Source organism: Bradysia coprophila, unplaced genomic scaffold (genome assembly GCF_014529535.1).
Source record: "Bradysia coprophila strain Holo2 unplaced genomic scaffold, BU_Bcop_v1 contig_94, whole genome shotgun sequence".
In the NCBI taxonomy this organism is placed as follows: Eukaryota; Metazoa; Arthropoda; class Insecta; order Diptera; family Sciaridae; genus Bradysia; species Bradysia coprophila.
In genome coordinates this window covers 8,278,760-8,305,688 of record NW_023504022.1, presented here as the reverse complement: position 1 = coordinate 8,305,688, position 26,929 = coordinate 8,278,760, and the positions used below count along the sequence as shown (strand labels likewise).

The window sequence follows — 26,929 nt, the reverse complement described above, 5'->3', positions numbered from 1 at the left end:
TAATCTAAATAAGCATAAGACGAACACAAACGCTTTCTTATTGACAAAATCAATGACAATGTCCAATAAAGAGTGATTTAACATTAAGATCACACTTCCTCGTTTCGGCTTCTAAACTGATTGTTTGCTCAGCTTTTTCAGACGTCAGTATTTATGCGAGTGCAAATGACCTGAAACAAAAGTTATACCTTAATGGACTTGAGTCTCACTGTGGTAGCAGAAGTGGTATTTAATGTAAGACATGTTAAAATTGTCTAAGTAAATAGTGCAATGGTACCAAGAGTGGAAATTCATACTTATTTAAGCAATCAGACTAATTTCAATACTAATTTCAATCTACTTCGTGCAAACTTAATTAAATTAACCTAACAACGCTGAGACATCTTTGAAGCACTCATCGTGTTAAATCGGTCATCCACACTCAAGATAAATTTTATAATGGCAAACGTTAATTCAGCCAATTGATATTATTATCTCTTGCACGTATACTAAGAGGAAAGTTCTGTGTTTAGTTGTTTCGCGCATTTTACATCAACAACATCTCGAATCTTTCTTTAATACACAGTTGACATTGCTCACCGAGACGCAGTAGAAATGATACTGAAAGACGGATTTTTTTATATTTTGGCAATGATTGCATTAAGTGGTGATGTTACTAGATACAATTTTGTCTCTTAGTCTTGGTTATATTTTCGATTTTTTTAGGTGTGAATGGCAACGACGGGTCCACTGAGCTCTACTCCAAAATATTAAAGAGTCACAACTATTTGGTCCCACCAAGTAGTAGCAACATTTCCGTCTCTGTTAATGTCGAATTAATTAATTTACTTCAGCTTGTAAGAACAATGTGTAAAAGAAAAAATTCGTGAATATTTGCAACGATTTTACTATTACATTTTAGGACACTAAAAATCAAGAGATGACATTCACTGGCATAATAAATTTGGTGAGAAGATGCATCATATTCATAGGTAAAACAATTCTTTGCTTAATTTGATTATAATCACAGAAATGGAGCGACTCAACGCTGTCTTGGAATCGAAAAGAATTTCCTCAAGTAAATCGTGTTTCCGTTCCATCTGACAAAATCTGGACTCCTAACACCCTCATATGGAATTCGTAAATACTCATTTATGCTATTGCTTAGGCAGTCATGGTAGCTGTTGTGGGTCTCTTTGACCGGCTATCTTGGCTGCCCAATAAAATGTTTCAATTGATTAAATCAAGCAATTATTCTTAACCATTAAATGTTATCTGTTTAGTCGTTCTAAAAACATGCAGAGTTCTGGTGATGACCTATTCATTGCAGCAGACGGCCAAGTTCATTGGCCCATCTTTGGTGAATTTAAGGTAAAAAGCTTCAGATGTAAAATTTGGTTTTACTTTAGTTAAACCTCAACAGACCGCGTGTACGATTGATGTGACTTATTATCCGTTTGACCAGCAAACTTGTATCGTTAAAATTGGATCAATTGATCGTTCGATAATATTCGATTATGAAAAGAATTCAATTGATATGGATCAGTTTTACATGTCTGGTAAGGTAACACTTAACAGATTAAACGCGGACTAACACAATTCTCTCTCGTATCAGTTTTCTGGGATATAGTTGCGGCTCCTGCTTATCTAAATGTGTATACATCCGATAATGTTGACGATCCCTTGGAGACCGATGTCACCTACTATTTGGTAATTAAACGAAAGACTCACTGGCTATCGGAAGTGTGTCCGTTGTTAGTATTTGCATTTATGACCATAATACCAGCCATGGTGACAAATCCTATGAAAAAGTTAATCCTTCAAGTGTTTTGTATGGCTGGATTATTCATTCTGCACATGGATCTGATGCATAAATTACCGCCAACGTCGCTTGTAACTCCATCAGCCAGCAAATTCATTGTGTCGCTGATCTTATACAATTTGATTCATTTGACATTGACCACTGTAATGAATAATCGTCGGGGATGCTTTCAGCGGATTGTACAGCAGATCCCGTTTGACCGCATGTTAAAGGTTTGTATGATTCTGATCGATTCGATGCATCATAATAAATTGTTTGAAAATTTAGAGATTCTCAAGAGTAACTGAAAGTGGCAACGATGAGGAAGAAAAAAAGCTTCAACAAGATATCGAAACCACGAAATGTCTCTCCCATCAAAGTGAAGGATCGGCAGCAATTGTCGACATATGTAATTGGATCATTTTGGTTTTGTTGGTCTTGGCAGTAGGAGCTTCAACTCTTTACTTTATACTAAATAAACCTTATTAAGTGAGATGTATTTTCGCATGTAACCTTTCCTATTCAACGATATACAATAATAAAAGAACAAAGAACGTAGTGAAATATCCTATTTCAATAATCTAAATAGCATTTTGTATCACTTCACAGCCTTCTTCCAAGTGACGCGAGTCTTCAACTTCCAAAACAATTAAGTTACGAGACGCATAAGTCGTCATAACATTGAAGATGATGAAAATAGATCATCAGTTTTGTTGTGGACGTATAAGAGACCCCATGGGCTATTCAACCTCACAAAAATAAATTCTAATTTGATTTTCACAATTTGCCAAATCTTTGGATTTTATAGTTAAATACAGGAAATGGATGTGTCCCAGTAGCAAATTATAACAAAAACGAAATTTGTATTTTTCACTGCTTCCAGCACAAGTCGAACTATTTTTCTATTCGATTGATAATCCAAAATTTGTTCAACCATACTTCGTGTATCTCTTAAGAGACATTAGCACAAAATTGATTCAAAGACAGGAACTTTTAATTTTAAGTGATGCACGACATGCAATAAATGGCGAATCCAGGCATGCCTGCAACAATCTCAAATGAGGAAATGGCGACACAATTGAGGTATGTGTCAACTGCTATATTATCTACTATCTGATCGCGGTCATGGCCACGTATTCTGCCAAAAATTGTGACCAAGAAAATTTGTATCAAAAAGTGGAAATATTTCAGAAGCTCGAACAGGAAACGTCAGTGAAATTGAGACATGAGTTGTTCTAGTTGTTTTTTAGTTTATCCATAAATACAAACAAAACTCTTTATATGGTTTTACCACACACGTCTGTGTGATTATTTCACCCGTATAAAGACTTATATTTTCCGTATATAAGTGAACCAGCCGAAAACTTCATGTCTAAATTCCATTGATGTCGACAGTATATAGTATATAGGTTCGTTGTATTGCTGTAGTTAGATTATTTTTTACGGGTAGGCAACTGCGTCACGAACTCCACTACCGTTACGTTCGTGATTTACTTATCCAATCTTAGAGTAATTATACCTAGAGAGGAAATTACGAACAGAATTACGTAAAATTTGTGGTCCCGACATGAAATACGTAATATTTGTTAGTGTGGGATTTTTCCCTACTAAATTGGTGAGCAAATTAGCGCAAAAAAATTAAATGTGCCTGCGAGAAGGATTCTTTTTAAAATGTGAACCTTTTACATACCACTGATATGAACTGATATCAACAAAAACATCGTGTTTAACAGGTTTAATACAACGAAAATAATAGAAATTGACCCGTGTTGTTTTATGCAGCAAATTAGTTGGGCAATCGGTCTCTTGGAGGAAAACTACAAATCAACAGACAGATGCAGCTCGCGCAATTTTTTATTAAGCGCATAAAATCACCGGAAAAATGAGCAGGCATTGCCCTTGACTCCTTTACTTTGGCATCCCGTAATGAATCACATTTGCACCATATTTAATTATTATTATTGCGAATGATTTCAAACAAAATTTCAAAATAGAGGTACGCGATTTAGAAGATACAAAACTGACAACTATCAAAATTGTCAACGCCTACATGTGTTAGTAAAAGCTCTACGTAAAATTGTACGAAATGTGAATCTCATACAAACTGATGTCGGAACCACATTTTATCGTACGAAATACCTCTCTAGGTATAATTACTCTAAGTATCCAATAATTTTAAAGAAAGATTTTCCATATTCCGTGTTTATGGTCAATTCCTCAATTTTGCCTCTTGACTCAGTGGATATTGTACGCATTATTTCGAGAAAAACTCTGTCATCACATTCGGCAAAATAAAGGTATACAAAAATTACTTCTAGTCAACAACATGCTATATAGTCAAGTGCGAGTTGTCCAAAAAAGCCGTTTCGCTCATATTGAATGTAAAAAGCGATTTTATGGTTGATTATCGTAGATGGATCGACCAGTAACTCAAATCGCGATGTTGCCAAGCTGGGATCGGCCTGGTTTGGTCTAGGGGGCCGACGTTGCCTAACACTTCTTTTCGCTCTATGAAATTTTGATTTTTGAAAATTTATTTAAAAATATAAAATGAAATATTTTTGACATGGCTCCATGGGCGAAATTATTCCGAATGGTGTCTATTTTATGTTAAAAATAAAAAAACATTAATTACTTTAAAAAAAGCATTTACCGGATTTTCCAGATTTGCACATTTTTTGTATTGATGGGCGCCATCTTGAATTACAGCGCCACCTGCATATTTTTTCAATCACTTATATTTTTCTCGTATGCAGAAAGGTTCAAGGAACACAAGATTTTTTTCCCACTCAATTCGGATCAAAATTCAATTTTATAGAGCCAAAAGAAGTTTTAGCTGACGGCGGCTCCCTGGCCCAAACCAGGTCGATCCCAGCTTGGCAACATTGCGATTCGAGTTCGTGGCCGACCCACCTACGATAATCAACCATAAAATCGCTTTTTACATTCAATATGAGCGAAAGGACAACTCGCACCAGATTATTTGTGAAAGAAAACGTGTATGGAATGTGACACAGTGGACGAGTTTCAATTTTGTGCAAAATTTCGATTCAGCTGTTTGACCAGCTTGGCCATGTAACTTATTTATTTATTGTTAATCAACGATATCAATGGTTGGGCTTCAGCTCGGGGGCATCAATGCGTACGGTAACGACATCATATACGAAAGTGGCACTCAAATTGATACGTCTCCTTGATAAAGTCTTGATACCAACCATTTTGCAGCGCGATTCGTATGAAGGCAGTCTGAGGGTGCTGTTGCGTCGTACATTTCGTCTCAAGGCATAAAGTATGAATTGCTTTTGTATGAACTCGATCTCGTGCATTCTCGTTATACTGTGTGGTTGCCAAACGATGCAGGCATATTCTAGATGCGACCTTACGTGAGCGCAGTATAATGCTTTTCAAAGCTTTGACAGAATGGAATTCGTAACAGATTCGTTTCAAAAATCCGAGCATTGCGTATGCTTTGCTCTTTATGTGCTCTATATGAATTCAGAAGTCTAACTTAGTGTCGAGCATTACACTCAAATACACGCTCCAGACCTTCGCCGTCAATTTTGTAGTTGAAGTGAATTGGATGATGGTTTCGGTGAAGTCAAGGTCAAGCACCGAGAGCGCTTTATTACTTTTGTTAGCAAACAAAAACAGTTAATTTTATAATGAGGGGTGGCAACAGTGGTTTGTTTATTATCAACAATTAAAGAGTATCACTAACATCGTCCGAACATTTCTTTCAATCCGAATTCGGTACAATACGAATTCGGCCAAACAGCTGAATCGAAATACGTGCACAAAATTGAAAGTCGTCCACTGTACCACATTTAAAATAAAACGATTCTCATTGAGAAAAAAAAACCTTTTTAAATTTCCTTGCAAACGGTCAATACTATTGTAAGCCATCATTCATTCAACCTCAATTCATGCCACACACACCACCCAAATAAATAATTCAAGATTAATTTTCCTTATTTATTATTATACCATTGCTGGTAGTTATGAGTTCCCAACAGGGTATAAACGGGCAACAAAAAAAAATCATTAAACGAAACTTCAGCACTAAATATGACTCCAAAACGAAAATGCTGCTCATATTCTTATGTCAATAAATCCTCATTAAAAATTCCTTTTCATCCCTCCAAACACCACCGTCCACATACTTGGCTGCTCCTATAGCTCCTTATTTACATTGCAATGCACTAACATAAACTGTATCCTCTATATCTACATGATATCCTCCAACAATTATAATATCTAATGTGCGGCTGGGATGTATAACACGCATATCGGGTTATACAAGAGATACGAAATAGTGGTGTGTGTTGTAGAGTAGACGCTTTTCGGTTCTTTCATGTCCATGTATCGTAATTTTCCAACCAGCCCGAAGAATTTCTAATTCAGAACGTCAAAAGTAAACAATAACAAATTACTATTTAAGAGTAATAATTTTGTACATATGAAGGAAATAAATTCATTACAAAACCATGTAATTGTTCCATAGGGCGCATGCAAGTTTCATTCTTATTAGTTTGTGTATTATGAATGTTGGGTGGCGAAAATGAGCTTTAGTGTTGATGGTTTCGATGTGGGAACGGAGGGAGGGAAGGGCGGCGGTTGTCTATATGTAGTTTTCCTTTCGAAAATGTATATTATGCTGATGGTGTTATCGTATGTTGTTAAATAATTTTTTTTTATCGCCAATATTTATGCAATGCGAGGAGAAAGAGCGATAATTGTCTGCAAAATTCCGTTATTAAATAATCGTATATCCATATTACCGTGCAGCACTCGACTGAAATGCACATCGGAATCAAGTGATTCGGTTTCATATTATGTGTCCTACCCTCTGTAAACGAAAATTCGAAAACATTTACACTTTCCAATTAGACGAACAATTAAGAAAATCCATAACAAAACTCGAGCTAAACAATTAGCATTTTAGTTTTATAATCGTTTCAATTTCACAAAACTACACCGAATCCCCGCATAGAGAGCAAACAAAACACAATCTTATGATTTCCTTCATCTGTGCCACAGACACGAGGAAGAGTACACCTATGCGAGATGTGGCAATTTAACTAATTGTGGTTGAGGTGTAATTGCTTAATGCATTGATATGGGAACGATCTTGCAAAATAAAAATAAATTGATTTAACCGCACGATGCAGACGATTCATTAATTTTTACATATTATGCGAGAACAACACTCTTTTGTTATAATAAGAAGATAAATATGGATGGGATCAACCTCGCAGTCCATCTTTGCATATTGCTTATATTTGGGAAAGATCAAAGCGATCATTTGCATTGTCTGTGTTCGTATCCGAGACTCGAAACCGAAACTAGTTAAATGATAGTGTCATTCCATTCATAGTTGCAGTTCAATGAAAAATAGTCAACCTTTAACAACACTGGCTTTGAGACAATGTATCTTGATTTTCTCTAATTTTCCTAAATCTTTTGAAATTTCATGAATTTTATGAAATCAAGAAGTGTTCCAGTGTTTCCTTTAAATGTTCCCACGTTATGATGTTTTGGCGGAAAATTTGAATACACCTTATCGAATTCAAATTTTACGCCACAATATCATACTCTGAGAACATCGTGAACCTCTAAAAAATCCCAAATTGTGTGTCCTTAGTGTGAACCAACCAACTTCCTTTCTTAATTTTCTAGATTTTCTTAAAACATTTTATCGAAACTTTCTTCGTTTTCTCGAAATCTCGATTTTCTCGAGAAAGAAAACTCAGGTTTTTTGGAAACATCTAGTAAGTCATCAGTTATTGACGCGAACGACAAAAATGAACGATGATCTCAGTGTCCGCTTATATAGCGAAAGAGAAGAAGTTGTGGATTCTTCTAACATTAAGCGATACTTTCAACAAATGAAGTACCAGGAGAGATCTATCTCAATTATAACCGATAGAGTTCGGCTCGCCATTTTTCGAAAGATGTCACGGCAACGACCCCGGTGTCATCAGAAAAATAATTAATTTTTTACTCGACGGATTTTAGTCAAATAAAATGCTATAGGACAGGACTATGGAACAGTAATCAGTTTTTACATGCTTATGCACGGTTAAGCGCACTTTTCATCACTGCTTGTGACAGGGAAAATGTACTTACCGCATACAAACATGTAAAATGTGTTACGTCACTGCTTGTAAATGCTTGTTTAGGCACGTGTGTTGACTTCACTCGCCTTCGGCTCGTTTCGCAAGCCTCACACTTGCCTAAACAAATATTTACAAACAGTGACGTAACATACTATAATCAGTCGGCGCTATATCAACGTGGCGATGTCTTAAAAAAGGGCATGGTGAAACGATAGTTAGCAAACGTTTTTCAAATCGTTATTGCCAAGACGGCATAAGGCCAATTGAAATACTTATTACTGTTCCGGAGTCCTCAGGTCATCATGTCCGGAGCGATAGCGGAGGACTTGACGCAGTCTAACTTCCAAAAAAAGAACGAAGAAATTTTTTTGAGACGCGGCAACTATATATAGGCGAGAATTCAAGTTTCTTTCCTTTGGCCTGTATCACCACAAATCCTATTCTATCTTATTCGCGCTTCAAATACGAGCAAAACGAGCTATCACTCGACTATGTAACTTTAAAATTGCCGGAGATACATCGTTTTGAAGTTGGTCATTTTGATAGAAAATGCACCAAATTAACGTTTTCCAAACATTCAAAATCTTTCAACTTACTCTGTATGTTTCTATCTATCTGTCTATCTATCTGTCTATCTATCTGTCTATCTATCTGTCTATCTATCTGTCTATCTATCTGTCTATCTATCTGTCTATCTATCTGTCTATCTATCTGTCTATCTATCTGTCTATCTATCTGTCTATCTATCTGTCTATCTATCTGTCTATCTATCTGTCTATCTATCTGTCTATCTATCTGTCTATCTATCTGTCTATCTGTCTATCTATCGATGGTCGATCTCGGAAACTAGTCAGCCAATCTCCATGAAATTTTGCAGGAACCTCGGGGTGGGCATAAAAATGAAAATGTGATACGCCACTACCTCAGGAAAAACCAGAATTTTGTTTTATTGGCCTCGAAGTGATTTCTGAGTGTGGTTTTCGAGGGTCGGGAACGCGTTTTCAGCTGTAGCTCAGCTGTATTGAAACCTGCAGGGGCGTGTGACACATCAAATGAAAGGTATTCGCCACACGAATCGAACAAAAAAATAGTTAGAAAAATTGGTGCAGATTTGGTTGAGCTAGAGTGGTTAGAGTGACCAAATTTTGAGCTACTCGAGCGTAGGATGAAAGGACTAATATTTTTTGGCTTATGAGAGATAGAGATTTACTTTCTTCGGCAAAGTCTCAGAGTTTTACGAGTAGAACACATTGGCATATGTGAAAAATGTCGAAAGTTGGAAATGGGTGGGTCAATTATGTTTTTAGAGGTATTTCTTGAATGGTGGCAGATAGAGAGTTACTTTCTTCGGCAAAGTCTCAGAGTTTTACGAGTAGAAAAGAAGGGCATTTGCGAAAAATGTCGAAAGTTGGAAATGGGTGGGTCAATTGGGGTTTTGGAGATATTTCTTGAATGGTGGCAGATAGAGAATTACTTTCTTCGTCAAGTTTTCGAATTTCGTCAAATTTTCGATTTTCGTCAAATTTTCAAATTTCGTCAAATTTTTAAATTTTCGAATTTCGTCAAATTTTCGATTTTTGTCAAATTTTCGATTTTCGTCAAATTTTCGATTTTCGTCAAATTTTCAAATTTCGTCAAATTTTCGAATTTCGTCAAATTTTCGATTTTCGTCAAATTTTCGATTTTCGTAAAATTTTTGAATTAAAACTGTAAACTGTTATAAAAAGCAGTGTTGATTACACTTCTAAAACGACTGATATCCCAACAAAAATCTCTTCGAGAAAAGTGTGACGCAGTCTTTGAAATACAATTTCTAAAATGAATGATATCGCTAGAGTTGACGCTTTCAGCTTCGTTACGCAAAAATTAAATTTTACACCCAATTACTTCAAACAAGCTGGCTTAGTTTTTCTCATCATCTGCCAAATAATTTTTACCAACAAAAAATTTGACTGGAAACAACCAAAATTTTACCAAAAAAATCTGCGTCGCATGCGGCAGATAAATTTTCTTGCTGGTCTGTTCCTGAACATTTGCCACTTTGCGACGCAGATCTTTTTGGTAAAATGTAACCTTAAACAAACAAACACAAAATATTACAACACAACAACCCAAATACCATCGAAGCTCACAATGAAGGTCCATTATGACGCACTAAAAAGTTGGCAAAAATAGCAGATGTTTGGTTAGTCCACAATGGCCAAAAGCTACACAAATATCAGAATCAAAATATTGATCGCGCCAGAATAATTGTGACAAATCGAACGGTATATCAACGAAATTTGACAGTTCACAAATCACAGCTGTTCCGAATACTCAGTGCTTCCGAAAATTAGTCGTCGGTGATGTTAGTGCTGCCAGTTTCGAATAGTCATTTTTGTGTGATGTAATTATGCGCAAATAATGTAAGACGTGAGAATCAAATTATACACCTTTCCTTAGCCAATACTGTGTAAGTGAAATATTTCTTTTATTCCCAAGAATTAACAACACTCTAGTTGATTCGAAAAAAATAACCTGAAAAATGTTCGAAACTCGCAACACTGCATAACCGAATCAGCTGAGTTCTTTCGAAGTTTGACACTAAGTCAATGTGCCGTTCTGAAATAATTTAGCCGCCGCCGATCCCTTACCAGTCGGCGCACCGCCGCCGACTATTTTAAAACCGGCACACACCTCTAATTTTCATCAACTTCCGACTTAACTTCTAAAACGACTGATATCCCGGCAAAAACTCTTTCAGAGCAAAGTTGGACGCAGTCTACAGTCTACAGTCTATATGTGTGATAACTTCTAAAACAAGTGATATCGCTAGAGGTGACGCTGTCAGCGTCGTTACGCAAAATTGAATTGCACAGCCAATTAATTGAAATTAGCTGATCTAGTTTTCCAACCATTCGCCAATTTTTTTTTTTTCAGAAAAAATTTTAACCAACAGAATTTTGACTGAAAAATTTTCAACAAAAAATTCTGCGTCGCAAAGTGGCAGATGCTCACGGACAAACCTACGAGAACATTTAATCTGCCACATGCGACGCAGAATTTTTTGTTGAAAATTTTTCAGTCAAAATTCTGTTGGTTAAAATTTTTTCTGAAAAAAAAAATTGGCGAATGGTTTGGAAAACTAGATCAGCTAATTTCAATTAATTGGCTGTGAAATTCAATTTTGCGTAACGACGCTGACAGCGTCACCTCTAGCGATATCACTTGTTTTAGAAGTTATCACACATATAGACTGTAGACTGCGTCCAACTTTGCTCTGAAAGAGTTTTTGCCGGGATGTGCTATACGACGGTTATTATTTTTTTTTAATCCATCGAGTAAAAATTTAATTATTTTTCTGTTGACACCGAGTTTGTGGTATCTTTCGAAAAATGGCCAACCGTACTCTATCATGTAGAATTAAGATAGGATTGAGAAAAAATAACTAATGCCGTAATCCCTCTCCAGATTGAATCGATACGTAGCAAAGCTATTCCTCATTTCCGACGAGTCTGCTTACATTTTAAGCAAAGAGTCTCAATGGGGTTTGCAGTTGAATCGATATTATTGCAATCAATCGGTCGCTGAACTAAGGATTCATAATCGACCCAACTCAACTCTGCGAATGGAAAATGAGTACGACCAAACCATCGTCGTTGACATTGAAAAAAGAAAAATCGTTTCAAATCAGACTGCGGTTGAGTTTTGAATCCCCACATTGTCAACGCAATTGAGTAGTGGAAAACAGTCAAGTTAACCATTACTCGCTATTGACTCTCCATGGAGATTCTCCATGGGAGAATAGACACTCGAACGAAAACCATATCATTTGAATTGCCTACCGAAATATTGACAGTAGCGGCGATTTTTCTCTATTAGAACCAATCAGTTGGAAAACTGCTACTGGCCGTTAGAAAGTGGCATAATTTATATCGCTATATTGTCATCGAAATGTGAAAAATAAAGTTATAAATGGAGTCTCGTTTTCCGTTTTACTGCAAATGCACACAAAAAAAATTATGAAAATTTCCGACTATAAACTAGTAGTGAATGAGTGATTTTTATTTCACATTTTTTTTTTGTGTGTTAAATGTACAGTACACGAAAGTTGTTCCATATACTTTGCCTAACAATACAGGAAAAACATTTCGAAAATACGACCTGCGAGTTTTTGATTTATAATAATTCACGTATAAAAGCTCGCCTGTGTATAATCTCCATAATATCTCATGCCAGAAAATATGGGCAATTAACATTAAAATAATATAATCGGCATGGCACTGCACACATTAATATGGCGGGGACAAAAGGCAGTATATTATATCCTCTCAAACTTTTGACAGCTTTTGAATATATATTACGAATATTTCGATAATTAAATTGATATACGATTCTAATTAAAATAAGTCTCTCAACTATTGGGTTAGGTATTTTATGTTTGGCATATATAGATTTCGAGATATATATTTACGTATAGGGGGTACGTATATCCGCATATTACCCGTTCAAAGTATGTGTCTCTATACATATTCACACACCACACATTGTACGTATACAGCATTTAAGTAACTACACGGTGTACGGATTGTACAATTTATTGAAATAACTTAGATTCGTAATTCGTGGAAAACAAAATAGTTTGGTATTGTTTCGAAAAAGGGTGGTTAATCGTCCAACAAGAAAATTTCGGACGAAAGAGATTTGATGAGTATCTCATCGAAATCGATCAGTCAATCGATCTGACTTATTACTTATAAAATTTTGAATTTTAATTTGTGCACATACGTATATGGACACACAAACCTTCATAAGCCAATACCCATGAGACTTGAGTTTTTAATTCTTCTATATTAGCCAGACACCATGTCAAACAATTAAGAAAGACATTCGCCCACTGTTTCGATCTCAGAGAAAATTAAATCCTCCTTTCGACGTTTAGCATTAATATCATTTCCAACCAGGCCATGGCGACAATGCTCTAAGAACACTATACCAATTTACTCACGAACAAGTCTAGCGAATCGTAGTTTAAACGAAATTTCAACTAATCCCCACACTTGATAATTCTTGACCAGTCTGCTTCAGTTACCATAAATCGAGGAATGGGTTAAAATTTCATTTAAACTGTGATTCGCTAGACTTAATCACAAGGGCAAGATATTAATAGAAAATCATTTGTCAGTCAAAGTAAAGTCCTTTGAAAACTAGAAAGCCATTGTCAGAAATTTTCTGACAGAAAATCCTCAAAATCGAAGGAAATTTTCAAAAAATCTTTAAAGCTCAAGAAGAAAGTCTTTAAAAACAGTGGTTTTTTTGCAAGTGGAAATCAAGCATTGCACATATTAAATGAAGTAAAAGATTTCGGCGACGCTAGTTGGCCTAGGTATTTACAGAGAAGAGGTGGTTCAACAGAATTCTCTTATTCTATTCATAAAAATTCATGTATTCGATGCTCAAACCCCACAATGTTGACAGTGGTTCCTCTTTTACACGAACTTCAAGCATTGTGTATAATAGGTGTTTTTACGATATTTGCAAAACAATAAGAGCAAATAATTTTTCTAATTGCAAACAATTGTTCAAACATAAATATTAAACTGGGGAAAAACAAGTTACAACCGTAGCCGGTTTGCAAAATGAAAACCTTTTTCGGTACGTGGTCAAAAACGAATGCACTTAACAACTTTGCTATCACATATATAAAGACACCACGTGTGCTAAATGTTTTCATTCGAACCAGTTAATTCGTATACGAGCAACATTACATAAATACACTAAATAAATATGACAGCATGAAGAGACACATCTATTTTCGAGGATTTGGTGCCAATAGAATGAGTTTTCAGTGGAATGAGAAAAGTTATGGTTTGTAATTGCAGATAAACTCATGTGTGTTGGGGGGTAGTACAGTAACATACCGTTGTATAGATAGCTATAAAATGTGAACGCTTGTTGTTTTTGTATGTCGGCACAACATCGTTTTGTTAATGAAATAGAGCTTTTGATTTAATGGTTCAGCTTTATTAATTTTGTATCTATGTAACGTTATACCTCTGCAAATTCATTTTTTTTTCTATTCCCACCAGCGTACGAGTCACAGTGTTTTAATTAACCTTTTAGAAAGCGATTAAATTGTCCAATCTACTGCTTCATTTGCTTACAGCATCCCGAGATGCTTGGTATAGAATCTTTTACTTCATTGGTGTTGACTTTAATTGTGCTGTATAAGACCCCATCAAACTTTGGTTGTTGTTTTTGTCACTTTTGATGATAACAGAAGAATATCAGTTTCTTCATTTTTTTTCTGATTGATCACAACTAGAGGTGTGCACCGCCGATTTTACGCCGGCGCTCCGCCGATTGTATTTTCGTCGCGCCGAAATTTTATACGTTTAGTGCTTTCAGCCATTTTAATGGGCGGCAATATAAACTTAAATAGAAAATCTATACAAAAGTGTGTGCCTGAGTACAAGGTTTTAGCAAATGTTTATCTCTCTTAATTTATAAGTCAGGTTTCTATAAGCTGCTATGTTTCTATATGCGTAGAAAGGAGTTTTTTGTTAAATTTTTTTTGTTGAAACTTTGGGTTTTTCTTCTTACTTGCACTGTACGACGGTGATTTTGTTTCTGATGCTACGATAGGATTATCTTCGAAGTTGCTTTCTATAACGTATCCTATTTCCATCAGTAGATGGCAAGTGTTTTATGCACATTTTTAAACACTAGTCCAAAGAAAAAGTTTGCTGTTGTCCATCTATCGATGGATACTGGAACTGCCATCGATACCCGAGGTCGAAACAGCATTTGCCTTTACTGTATCCTCACTTAACTTGAACCCTTGGGTACTATTACTCTATTTTCTGTGCAATGGAATGAAGCGCGGCAGGCGACGTTTCTCTTATTGTCTGCTTAATTGTCTGTTGATGCAGATAGAAGAAGAAGAAGAAGAAGAAGAAGAAGAAGAAGAAGAAGAAAGAGAACAAAATTCAGTGAATCAGTCAAAGCTGGGTGGCAAACTTAAGACCTTATGTGGAATTTGGGTGGAAAATGGCGCAAATCACATATTTCAGGAATTTATTATAAAGTGGAAAATCTTGCCGGTTTCAAGTTTTTTCGTCAAAAGACGAGACACGGGTATCTTTATTTTCAATTTGTAGCTGCTTTATGTAATAAAGTTGGAAAAAAAATCATTTTGGCGTAGTCTATACACTTATTACTTATAAATTTAAGTTTATCTAAATCTCTTATTTGCGAAAACCTTCTACTACGATCTCACTTCTACATCGAAGATGGACTAAAGGCAACGGGAGTGGTTATTGCATAAATCGAAAGATAATAGTAGTGAGTTTGCGTAAATGACACTAAATTATAAGTTGTAAATAAGAAACCTGCAGAACATCTAGTATGAACTTATAAGTTGACTTACAGCTTATATGTCATTTACGCAAACTCACTAATCATTCTTGGATTCATTAAATTAGATGTTTTTAAAATAATAGGTCAGTGATTGTACATTCAAAATATAAAAGGTGAGATACGTCTCAGTTGATTCCCCTTGTATAAGTGATACTTCAGATCGCAAGATAGTAAGAATTCAGTGTTCGGAAAAAGGATTGCGCTCGCTTTTTCAAATGTTTTTGCATTATTTTCGAAAGTTTAGATTTTTTGTAAATTTATCGGCGCACCGCAGCCGACTATAAATTTCTCCCGGCGCGTCGCCGCCGATTTCTTACCAGTCGGCGCACCGCCGCCGACTATTTTAAGATCGGCGCACACCTCTAATCACAACACATATGTGGTCTGATTGAAAAATTAATTGATTTACCTGAGGACATGCGCTACACTATGTGTGTTACAGTCTTAGTATTTAGCGTCGAAAAATCTGACGTTACCTATTTGCAAAATGCATAATTATTAATTATGTTTTCCAAAGCTTCGAGACGCAGATTTTTTTGGTAAAATTTTTGTTGTTTTAAGTCAAATATTTTTTTGGTAAAAATTATTTGGCAGATGATGAGGAAAACTAAGCCAGCTAGTTTGAACTAATTGGGTGTAAAATTTATTTTTTGCGTAACGAAGCTGAAAGCGTCAACTCTAGCGATATCATTCATTTTAGAAATTGTATTTCAAAGACTGCGTCACACTTTTCTCGAAAAGATTTTTGTTGGGATATCATTCATTTTAGAAGTTTTGGGCTCTTAAACTGACATTTAGACCGCAATCTATTCATCAAAATGATACTCGAGTGAAGATTTGTCGATATAGCCAATACATTTTTTATGCAAATTTCGGCCGCCCTTTTGAATCTCTTCCTTGTCTTGGCGACCCCACATTCTATTCATCAAAATGATGCCCGAGTGAACACCTACCGATTTAGCCAATACAAATTTTTTGGTGAAAATTTCGGCAGCCATTTTGAACCTCTTAATCTGAGAGTTTGCCGAAGAAAGTAACTTTCTATCTGCCTCCATTCAAGAAGCAACTCCAAAACCCTTACTGACCCACCCATTTCTACCTTTCGACATTTTGTGCATATGTCCCCTGTTCTACTCGTAACACTCTGAGACTTTGCCGAAGAAAGTAACTCTCTATCTCTCATAAGCCAAAAAATATTAGTCCTTTCATCCTACGCTCGAGTAGCTCAAAATTTGGTCCATCTGACCACTCTAGCTCAACCGGATCTGCACCAATTTTTATAATTATTTTTTTGTTCGATTTGTGTGGCGAATACCTTTCATTTGATGAGTCACACGTCCCTGTAGGGAGACAGCTGAGATACAGCCGAAAACGCGTTCCCCGCCTTCAAAAACCACACTCAGAAGCCACTTCGAGGCCAATAAAACAAAATTTTGATTTTCCTGGGGTAATGACGTGAGGGATTCTTTTGAAAATCCACCTATCAAAATCGGATCCATTTCGTCTGGAATTGATATGTACATGGTTTGAAAGGTCTTTGCCAGTAGACCTTAAAACAGGTCTCACACAGTCTCGAGCCACACCTGGTTGCTGGTGGAAGATCTCCGAAGTTGGAAAAATAGTGTTTTTTATCCGAAATTTTAGGCCGTTATAAATGATCGTTCCGGGTGAGATTGAGCTCGTTGGAAAGCTGAGCTTAAGTACTTTCGGGTCATGCCTAGTTTGATTAGATTCATTGATATATGTTTGCAAAAATTTGCAAGAAAAATTTTCAAAATCTGTGTGAACTTTAGACAGGGTTGGGCTGGTACTGATGACGCTTAATGTGAACCTAACATGCTAGTTGTAACATACATTGTCTAAGCTTTCCGTTGATACCTCATTTGTAGTCAAACTAAGCATGACCCGAAATTACTTAAGCTCAGCTTTCCAACGAGCCCACTCTCACCCGGAACGATCATTTATAACGGCCTAAAATTTCGGATAAAAAACACTATTTTTCCAAATTCGGGGATCTTCCACCAGCAACCAGGTGTGGCTCGAGACTGTGTGAGGCCTGTTTTGAGGTCTACTAGCAAAGACCTTTCAAACCATGTATATACCCATCCCAGACGAAATAAGTCCGATTTTGATAGGTGGATTTTCAAAAGAATCCCCCCGTATCACTTTTTCATTTTTATGTCCAACCTGAGCCTCCTGCAAAATTTCATAGAGATTGGCTGACTACTTTCCGATATAGCCCATAGATAGATAGATAGATAGATAGATAGATAGACAGATAGAAACATACAGAGTAAGTTGAAGGATGTTGATTGTTTGGAAAAAGTCATTTTGGTGTATTTTGTATGAAAAATGACCAACTTCAAAACGATGTATCTCCGGTAATTTTAAACCTACATAGTCGGGTGATAGCTCGTTTTGCTCGTATTTGAAGCGAGAACATGATAAAATAGGTTTTGTGGTGATATAGACCAAATGGTAGAAACTCAAATTTTCGGCTATACATAGTTGACGCGTCTCAAAAAAAAAAATTCTTCGTTCTTTTTTTGGGGGTTAGACTGCGTCAAGTCCTCCGCTATCGCTCCGGACATGATAGTTGACGCGTCTCAAAAAAAAATTCTTCGTTCTTTTTTTGGGGGTTAGACTGCGTCAAGTCCTCCGCTATCGCTCCGGACATGATACTAATTAAATTGCTCATGTCTAGGAAAAATGTCGATGGTTTGCCATCATCTTTAACATGGTGATAAAATGCTCTTTCTCTGTATCGCACACACACATACCTCCAATTCAATATGCTTTACAACGAATTTCATCCTAAATTAATCTCTTAAATGTTTTTGTGCCAGAACGAAATTTTAACATACACAACACACATAATACATGCTGATGCTGTCGTTGTTTAAAAGTTTCGAAACAATAGAATGGGATGGAATATAATTTATTCAAACAAAACGTGTCTCCATGGTCATCAAAAGACATCTCTTTCGTTGATTTGACAATTAATTATTTATGCCGTCAATTCAAATTCAGTTCACACATGAGTAAATTTACCGAAGCAAATATCTGGCTGTGGAAGAAAATCCAAGACAAGTATCGAGCTTACACGGGAGATGAAGAAAAGTATAGCAAAAGAAGCAGAAGGGAAAAAAATGTAGATATAAACCGGAGAATATTTGTAGCGAGATGTATAAATACATATTATATTAAGCCTATAGGTGCGATGTATGCTTTTCCATATATGAGTGGAGTGTTTGTGTTTTTGTGGTGGCATGTTTTTCAACAGAGCATTTCTATTTAGAATGTAAATTGCTGTCAAGTGGTGCTTACCTCCTTCCAATATCTTATATGAGATTTAATTTATTCATATAAAAGCATGATGGTGCTGATATTTTCCTTCTATTTTTTTTCTGTTCGTCATGTAGGTTGACTGAAGCGACCAGAATACCTATCTAGTATTACTATTTTTTCCCTTAGCAAAAAATCTCGAATGAAGTTTTTGAATATTTTTTTTATCTCTTTCGAAAAGTATACCAATTTGGTACATATGCTTAGCGCATAAAGACTTTAATACTTTAGAACTTAGAGCCGAGCTTTTGTTTTATATTAAATTCTGCTTGATTATAGTTTTCTAAGCAGTTGATTCGATTTCCGAAGAAAATATTCTAAACAAAACAAAATTGAAAACAACATCAAATTTCCAAAGAATTATACTGAAAGCTGAAGGTGTTGGCTGGATATCATGCATGAATAGGAAACTAACAACACGACTGAGGTAAATTATTCATGCTATGAACTAGAATTAAATGTAAGGCTTGGTAACTTAAAGTTATCACTTCTGCCATTTCAGAAAAACAATTAAATTTATTTTCCTAACTAGTGTTGAAATATTGCGACTTCGTCGCTCATTTCCAACGTCGTTTAAGAAAAGTTTTGTTCCTAACTTATGCTAAAAAGCCTTTTTTTAGCGAATGAGAGGTTCCAGCTCGAGCATGCGTTAGGAAAATAACTATTAACAAACAGTCAGGGATATCACTAATAAATTACGGAACGCCTTTTCAGTGCTGCCAACAAAATTAAGCCTTAAAAAGTTCTTTATTCAAAAAATCATTCACAATGAAAGCGGGTTGTCTTAAATAACTCGAGAAATACGCAACAGCGAAGTTAAGATTATTTTGTTTTAGAAAACGCAATTCTCATAAGTTAGGCCGTAAAACATTTGCGAATATTTGATACGCAAAATCTCTTACTTCATTTGTTTTAACAACTGCAGAGTAAAACCAGACAGTAGCTGTTAATTTTTCGAATTTCAAATAAGGAACCTACACACTGTATGAAAATGAACTCAAATGAACACTGACATAAGTTGAATTAATATTATTCGCAAAAATTAAGGCTACTAGATTACTCAGGTCTCTATAGTCAAATCAAACGATACGGACTGATTTTACTCTGCTGTGATTTCAACGCTCATTTACGTCTTTTTTTATTCCCATTGAGAACCATTTCCGATTTTGTCATCATAACTCCGCGTTAAATGCGTTTTCTGGGCCCATAACCTGTTGGTTTTTCATATTCCGGTGCAGTTACAACAAAGCAGATACAAAATATTCATAGAGCTTTGTTATTAAACGTCCATAACCAATGGATGATATTGGCATTTGAGATGCCCTCGTCGTTGCGGCTAAATTGTATGGAACGCAAAGCTCATTGACTGTCAAACTGTATGGAGGGAGGATTTCGGTTGTATAGGGCTTATTTAGAGTTCCGGAATTATAAGAAGTGTCATTTACAATCCAATTCTCCTTTTTCAATCCACAACGTGGATGCCAACGTTACGACATTTACGTATGTATATGTATTATAACGTGTAAATCGCATGTGGAATGAATAACGTCGATTGGATTGTAATAGTTGAAAATGTAACTTCTTATAATTCCTCCACTGTATTCAATTCTTTTGATACTTGAACTATAATAACACACAAAACATCACTGAATGCATAAACTTTTCATGTAACAATAAAATTAGAGTAGAGAAAAATTGAATTCGTTCATGTATTTTGACAGTTAAGAGGCACCGGCACTTAGCTAAAATTGTAGCCTACATTTGCGTGTTTCGTATTTCATTTTTGTTAATATCTTTTCATCAGAATCCTTTTTGAAAAATGTACGACCGCAATTCCGACCAAGAATCTGTTAGCTTTAAATAAAAATTAGTTTTGGTTGTAGTCTTTTGACCAGCTCTGAGAAAAGTGATCAGTTTAATGAAATTTTCATAAACTGTCATTGTTCTCAGAGCGGGTCAAATTGCTACAACCAAATCTATTTCCTGTTGGAAGCTAACACATTCGTGGTCGGAATTTTCGGTCGTACATTTTTGAAAAAGGATTCTGGTGGAAAGATATCAAAAGTAAACTAAAATCCAGTATTTAAAAATCGCCCTAATGTATGCTTTTCGGCAAAGTACCGGTGCCTCTTAATGATCTTGCTTTTCAAATTTTCTTTTGCTGTTCCATTGTAAGTCAATTTTTTGTCGGTTATGACTTATGACCAAATTAAATACTCCGAAAGTATTTATAATGGGTACAGTCCATTAGAACTGCATTGTTATCTGTACACACATAAAGTTAGTTAAAAGTATAAAATTGAAGAAGCGAAACTATCCAGAAAAAATCTATTACGACAGCGACGGCAAAAGCACACGATGAGTTCTGTTTAACGTTGTCCTATTAATAGCATAAATATCTTTGAAACATAATGAAGTACAAGATCTTAATCTGCTACACTACGCGATACTTTATACAAAATGAAGTAACAGATTCAATGGTTATTATCGTGATTGTGATACGATTGCTAATCAAAATCATTAACTTCTTTTCATCAGTAGCCGGACTGAACAATGAATAAGAATTGTCCATTTTTTTGCGAATGTTCATTCATGAGCAAACTTACCTCTATTATATTATGCAAAATGGTTCCAAGCTCGCGTTGCCGACATACTGTTTATAGCTTATTATCTCCTGTGAAATATGTTGCACGTATAATGAAATGTTGTTGATGTTATATATACAATATTGTACACACAACTAGAATAGCCCCGTTAAGTGGTGAACAATTTTCCACATGTGCTGACATGTGCTGTTATAACAAATATCTGTATTCTGGGTGCTTTAGCTATCCGTGCTGCTGCCGTTGGATGTTAGTTGGATGTATTCGAAATGGTATACGAGGACTATAAAGTGCCGCTGATGCTACGCTAGGATTCAAAATTGAATGGGGGGAGTGGGGATAAAAAGGCAGAGAGATGGTATAATAACAAGCACAGCAAACTACACACATTAACGTGTAATTCATTTTAAATAAATTTAACTGATGTATGTTCATTGGGTTAATTTTGTAGTTGAATAAATTTTCCTTTTATGTGGGAGAACAAGGTGCAAGGGTGTTTTGATTTAAAATTTTAATTATTTTAAATTTATATTTAATATTTGTTCTTGGCGCTTATATCATATGGATGCCTACACCTACCAGAAAATGATTATCGTTTCGGGTGCTAATCCGTTTTTGAATTAACATTTTCGTGCAAAATAACGTTTTACATTCATGGAGATCCCATTTAAACGCGAGAATATCAGAAATTTATGTGACAGACAAACATTGTCAACACTTTCTCTGTTTATTGCTGTTACCTACTGTGTGATTCTAATTGCTTTCGTTGCGAATGCCTTAGAAAATGTAAATAGAAAGAAGAAAAGGATTTAGTTTACACATTCTGAATGTAACACATTCGATGTAACAGTTTTCTGGTATTAGACGGTGCGGGAAATGGTTTTCTTTTGGTGATAATGGTGACACTTTTTAAGGAGATGACAGATTCCAAGTAGAATGAGCAACTTTTCATTGGAATCTAAATCCACCGTTTCGATCTGTGATAAGATAAACTGAATAATCATCCGTTATTTGTACATGGTTGGAAAGTCCATTTGGTACACAAAAAGTCTGTTTTGCACAAAAAAGACAATTTTATAAACAAAAGAATTTATATCACGAAAAATACCTAACATTTTCCGAAATCGTCACACTGTCTCACACCATTTATAGAGTGGGGTGGGACGTACTTCCATTTTGTTTTTTTTTAAAAGGTCTGGCCCCAGGCTATACTTAGAATTGACCAAGGAATCCGAAACAGCAAAAAAAATTAAAAAATAATTTTTCCGTTGCCTCTAGGCTGATTTTGATTTTCGGGGTAGTAGCATGAAACTGCACATATTGATATTGTTGACTGATATCTCGGGCATTTGGGAACATAAGGCATTACTGATAACTGTAGTTAATAGCTGAGGAGTCCAGCTATGAAATACCATTAGAACGTTGTTGACCTTCGCCTTCACTCGGGCAGAGTAACTCTGTCAGTGTTCCCGACTAAGACTTTTCGACAAAAAATTTCAACTTTATTTGCAAATTCAATCGACAAATCATGACATAATACGTCGTGTGAGGTATGTCTGAACAGGTAATCTCATAGAGAATCAATTGCAGAAAAGTTTGTTGAAAACGAGTTGAAAAAACTCATGGGATCTCTGTTTTCGAAGCCCACATTTGGTAATTTTTTGTTAGAATAAAAAAGTCAAATGAATAAAAAAAGCAAATTAAAAGGTTCTAATCTGGTGAAATTGATAGTTTTATCCCTATTCATCCTAAATAACCCTTTTCTGAGCAAATAAACGTTAATTCGTCGATCTTTGTTCATTTGACTTTTTCACTCTAACAAAACGTTGCCAACTTTAAGCTTCGAAAACAAAGCTCCTGTGAGTTTTTTCAACTCGTTTTCAACAAACGTGTCTTATCTGCAAGAGAGCCAAAAGAACCACAAAAGCACTTTTCGTTCCGGCGACATCATTTTTCGTTCCCACTCACGTCACTTTTTGCGTATTCATGCAATTGTTATAAATAAAATGAAATATGAGCGAGGGATACACCGTGTTTGTTGTTATGTTTTATTCAAAATGTGACTTTTTGGTGAGCGCAAATGAAAAATAGTACATGTCACCCGGAACAAAAATTTTTGTTTTTGACCCAGGCGCTGAAAATATCCGAGGATGGAGCGGAGCAAAGCGCTAGTTTTGTTCCTAGTGACATAATATTTGTGTACAAAAAAGCATTTTGGGTCAAAAAAATGATTTTATGTATAAAATACGTCTTGTTGCATACAAATTCATCTTTTTGAGTACAAATTCCCTGTCCATAAGAAGACTAGGTCTCGTGGTCTCGATGATTTTCGGCCAATCATTATCTTGCCCTGTTTGTCGAAGGTTTTCGAAATTTTAGCAAAAGAACAGATTTCAACGTGCCTCGACGCTAATGCTTTTCGACGACTACCAGTCAGGGTTTAGGTCGCATCACAGTACTTGTGCGGCTCTTTTGCGAATATCGGATGAAATAAGGAAGTCTTTTGACAAGAATTTTGTGACTGTTATGGTGCTATTAGATTTTTCCAAAGCTTTCGATTCCCTCCATCACGGCAAACTGCTCCGTAAGCTCGCTTCGAACTTCGGTTTTTCATCTTCTGCCGTGAGCCTCATCCGATGCTACCTAAGTGATCGCTTCCAATCCGTCTGTATTGACGGCCACTTTTCGGAGTTGACTGGAATTCGCGCCGGAATACCGCAAGGCTCGGTTTTAGGTCCCTTGTTGTTTTCGATGTATATTAATGACTTACCGACTTGCCTGAAGTCTACGTCGCACCATATGTTCGCAGACGACGTGCAGTTGATGTATTCCAGCCCAAAGAGTACAGCCAATCAGGCTGTTTTTCGTATCAACCAGGACCTCTATGCAGTTCATCGTTGGGCTCGCGAAAATTCTTTGAAGCTAAATGTCAATAAGTCCCAAGCCATTGTATTCGAGGATTCTAGATTCTTGTCGTCGAATTTGTTCCCTCCTGTCCTGCTAGGTGGTGTAGTCATTCGTAGTCTCTGGCATCAAGGCCATGTTTTCTCTCGTAAGATTCGGATGATGCTGATTAAGTCTCTTGTACTGCCGGCCTTTACGTATTGTGACTCGGTTTATTCGACAAATTTGTCGGCCGCTGATGCTCGGTCGTTGGAGGGAGCTTTTAGTGCCTGTGTGCGTTTTGTGTATGGATTGAGGCGCTACGACAGTACTCGGGATCACGTTGAAGGATTGTTAGGTTGTGACATTATGACGTATCTGAAGCATCGGCGCTGCTCGTTTATGCATGGCCTTGTTCTGTTTAGGGAACCGAAGTTTCTCTTCGATAAGCTGGCTGATGGAAGGTCTGTGCGTAGTCGTCAGTATGCTATTCCGAGGCATGTTTCTGCCCAGTACAACAGGTCGCTCTTTGTTAGAACCGTCGCTGACTATAATGCCTTTCCTGTCGGTGTGAAAATGCTTAACTCCCTGTCTAGGTTTTCTGACGCGTGTTTGGATCTTTTTCGTCCTCACTAAAGTCGTTCTCGATCGGTTTGTACGAATTGGGCTTGCTTGTCGGCTCTGTGATTGGGAAAATCCGTTTTTGGACTATTTTGTTCCGATTCATCGTATGTTCTTGGACGTAGTGTCTGGTAGCACCTTGGAGTAAGTTTTTGTTCATTTTTGTTTATTTATGTTATTATTTTCTCATTTATTGCCGCATTGAAGTAGTTTTGTGTTTTTAATGTTTCTCGTTTTAATTTGTTTATTTTTCTTTCCGTTGTGTTGATAGAGAGAGTTTTATAGTGTGAATTTAATCGTAAGGATATTTGTACAAGGTTTTTCCTTTTTGTCCTGTGATAAATAAAGTTGAATTGAATTGAATTGAAATTCATCTTTTTGTGTACAAAAATTTACTTTGGTGTACAAAATAAAAAGAACCGTCGTAACACCTCCCAGTTCAAGCGGATAGGATGTATATGAACGATCCCCAAATATGTGCGCGTAGACGCTATCTATCGCATATCCCGGTCTCATAATATTGATAAATAATAGGAAAAAATATCAGGAAAATTTGTGAGGTTGATATTTATTTCACGGAAAAGTCCCTCATCCTAAATTGGGTTGACTTTACTAAATAAACCAAATCGAACGAAACTATATCTTTTAGTATATTCCCGATAAACGTAAAATACAATCCAACTTCTTTTTTCTCTTTTCGTTCGATATATATACGGAAACAAGAGTAAAAATATTGTATTCCACTTCGGATTTTGTATGGAACCGTAATAAAGATAGGTCGTGACTATCATTCCGATTTTTGTAGTGAAGAATATTTCTTGATTGGGTTAAGAGGAACGTATATACAGCTATGCAATTTGCATGTTAAAGTTTTTCCATATGGTTCAGATTTTCGCCCACTTTACCCACTTTTGGAGTTTCAGGTCAACGATATGTTTAAATGTTATTCATTTCACTCACACATAATTGAGAGGTTTGATGTTGGGGAAAGTGTTATCAACAATTGATAGTTATTTCTATAGGAATTTTGTATGAGGGAAATGGAACATTGGAAAAATTTGGAGCGTGAGAGAAACAACAGTTTTACAGTTCTAAAAACAAATCTAAGGCCCCAAAATCAGAATTCGAACTTTGACGTCCTACCACCGATGCATAAAAAAATTTTGAGATAGGTTTTGGGGATGTGTCATATTCAGATTCCGAATTGGGTTTTTCAAAATAATTACTCTCATCTGTTATTGATTCCGGCGAAAGATTTAAGAAATGATCTGCAGCTAGTGTTTTCCTATAATATAGCAGAATGTTTGTTAAAACTAATGAAGTACGAGATTCTGCATCAACAAGCACTAGTCGAAACTTTGCAACAACAACTGAAGTGCCAGATTTATTATGAGATAAGAACATGTTCTCACTGTTTGCAAATGAGAAATGCTCAATAAATGGGACATCTGAGGAGATATTTCGTTGTAGAGTAACACAAATCTGTCCTTCGACAGACGATTCCCTATTCAATAATTTCTGTCACCAACTGATACTTATTTCGAATTGATTTCCAGTTCTTTCAACTCTGATTCGGTTCAAATATTTTTTTTGTCCCCAGAAAGGATAACATACACGTTTTACGTACACAAAATACGTTATTGCTTATTGTTTCTCCGTTTCAGACATCTCATATTCTACCCGAAAGACTCCCTAAAAAAATACCATCATCTCTAGATGCCAAAGCATTTCGTTCGAAAAGGAGACAATATTTTGCACGACTCGATACTTGAGAATTTCTTTCGGGTGTTTTTTCCTTCTTTTTATTTTATTTGAAAATGTCGTTTGGTCGACACACTTGACCACACTTTTCCATAACCATAAGATTGTATTGTCGAATAGAATCTTATAGGTTTGACCATTCCGAACATTTAATTTATTGATATGTGAGAACAGAAGGTGATTAATATCGACGAATGACTGTGACGGAGAAAGGATATTTTCTTCGTTTTTCAAATGGGCTATTTCGTACGTGATTTGGATGGACGAAATAATATCGTTATCATTTCGTGAAAACGTTTCTCAGACGATTTTATACAATGCTTTGCTGTGGTTTCGCGCAACATTAAGATATTTTCTCACATCACATTGATCGGTTTTTATGAAGACCATTCAAATGTAAAACGTGTACCACCACGAACCGT

The 26,929-nt window shown here is 36.0% G+C and overlaps 1 protein-coding gene and 1 long non-coding RNA gene across 3 annotated transcripts; one reads left to right on the top strand and one right to left on the bottom strand.

Moving 5' to 3' along the window:
- Positions 1-25: 25 nt before the first annotated feature.
- Positions 26-26,719, bottom strand: LOC119085295. Its single transcript, XR_005089263.1, has 4 exons — positions 26,707-26,719; positions 20,126-20,256; positions 8,008-8,013; positions 26-36 (listed from the first exon to the last, which is right to left on the bottom strand). It is a non-coding gene; the product is annotated as an uncharacterized LOC119085295 (long non-coding RNA).
- Positions 492-2,349, top strand: LOC119085263 (acetylcholine receptor subunit beta-like 1). Of its 2 annotated transcripts, none has more exons than XM_037195612.1 (8): positions 492-646; positions 706-836; positions 902-946; positions 1,010-1,119; positions 1,263-1,350; positions 1,403-1,538; positions 1,595-2,013; positions 2,069-2,349. In XM_037195612.1, exons 1-8 carry the CDS (start codon positions 595-597, stop codon positions 2,267-2,269), a joined length of 1,182 nt encoding a protein of 393 aa, XP_037051507.1. In that variant the 5' UTR covers positions 492-594; the 3' UTR covers positions 2,270-2,349. The 2 variants fall into 2 exon arrangements, with proteins under 2 accessions (XP_037051507.1, XP_037051508.1); XM_037195613.1 differs by having other exon boundaries at positions 2,056-2,349.
- Positions 26,720-26,929: the final 210 nt, after the last annotated feature.

What these genes read in the sequence shown, in the direction of transcription:
- LOC119085263 (XM_037195612.1), top strand. Translation starts at nt 595, where the DNA reads ATGATACTGAAAGACGGATTTTTTTATATTTTGGCAATGATTGCATTA. An exon ending in GGCAATGATTGCATTAAGTG is followed by an intron (nt 647 to 705) that starts GTGATGTTACTA and finishes CGATTTTTTTAG; the next exon opens with GTGTGAATGGCAACGACGGG. An exon ending in TAATTAATTTACTTCAGCTT is followed by an intron (nt 837 to 901) that starts GTAAGAACAATG and finishes ATTACATTTTAG; the next exon opens with GACACTAAAAATCAAGAGAT.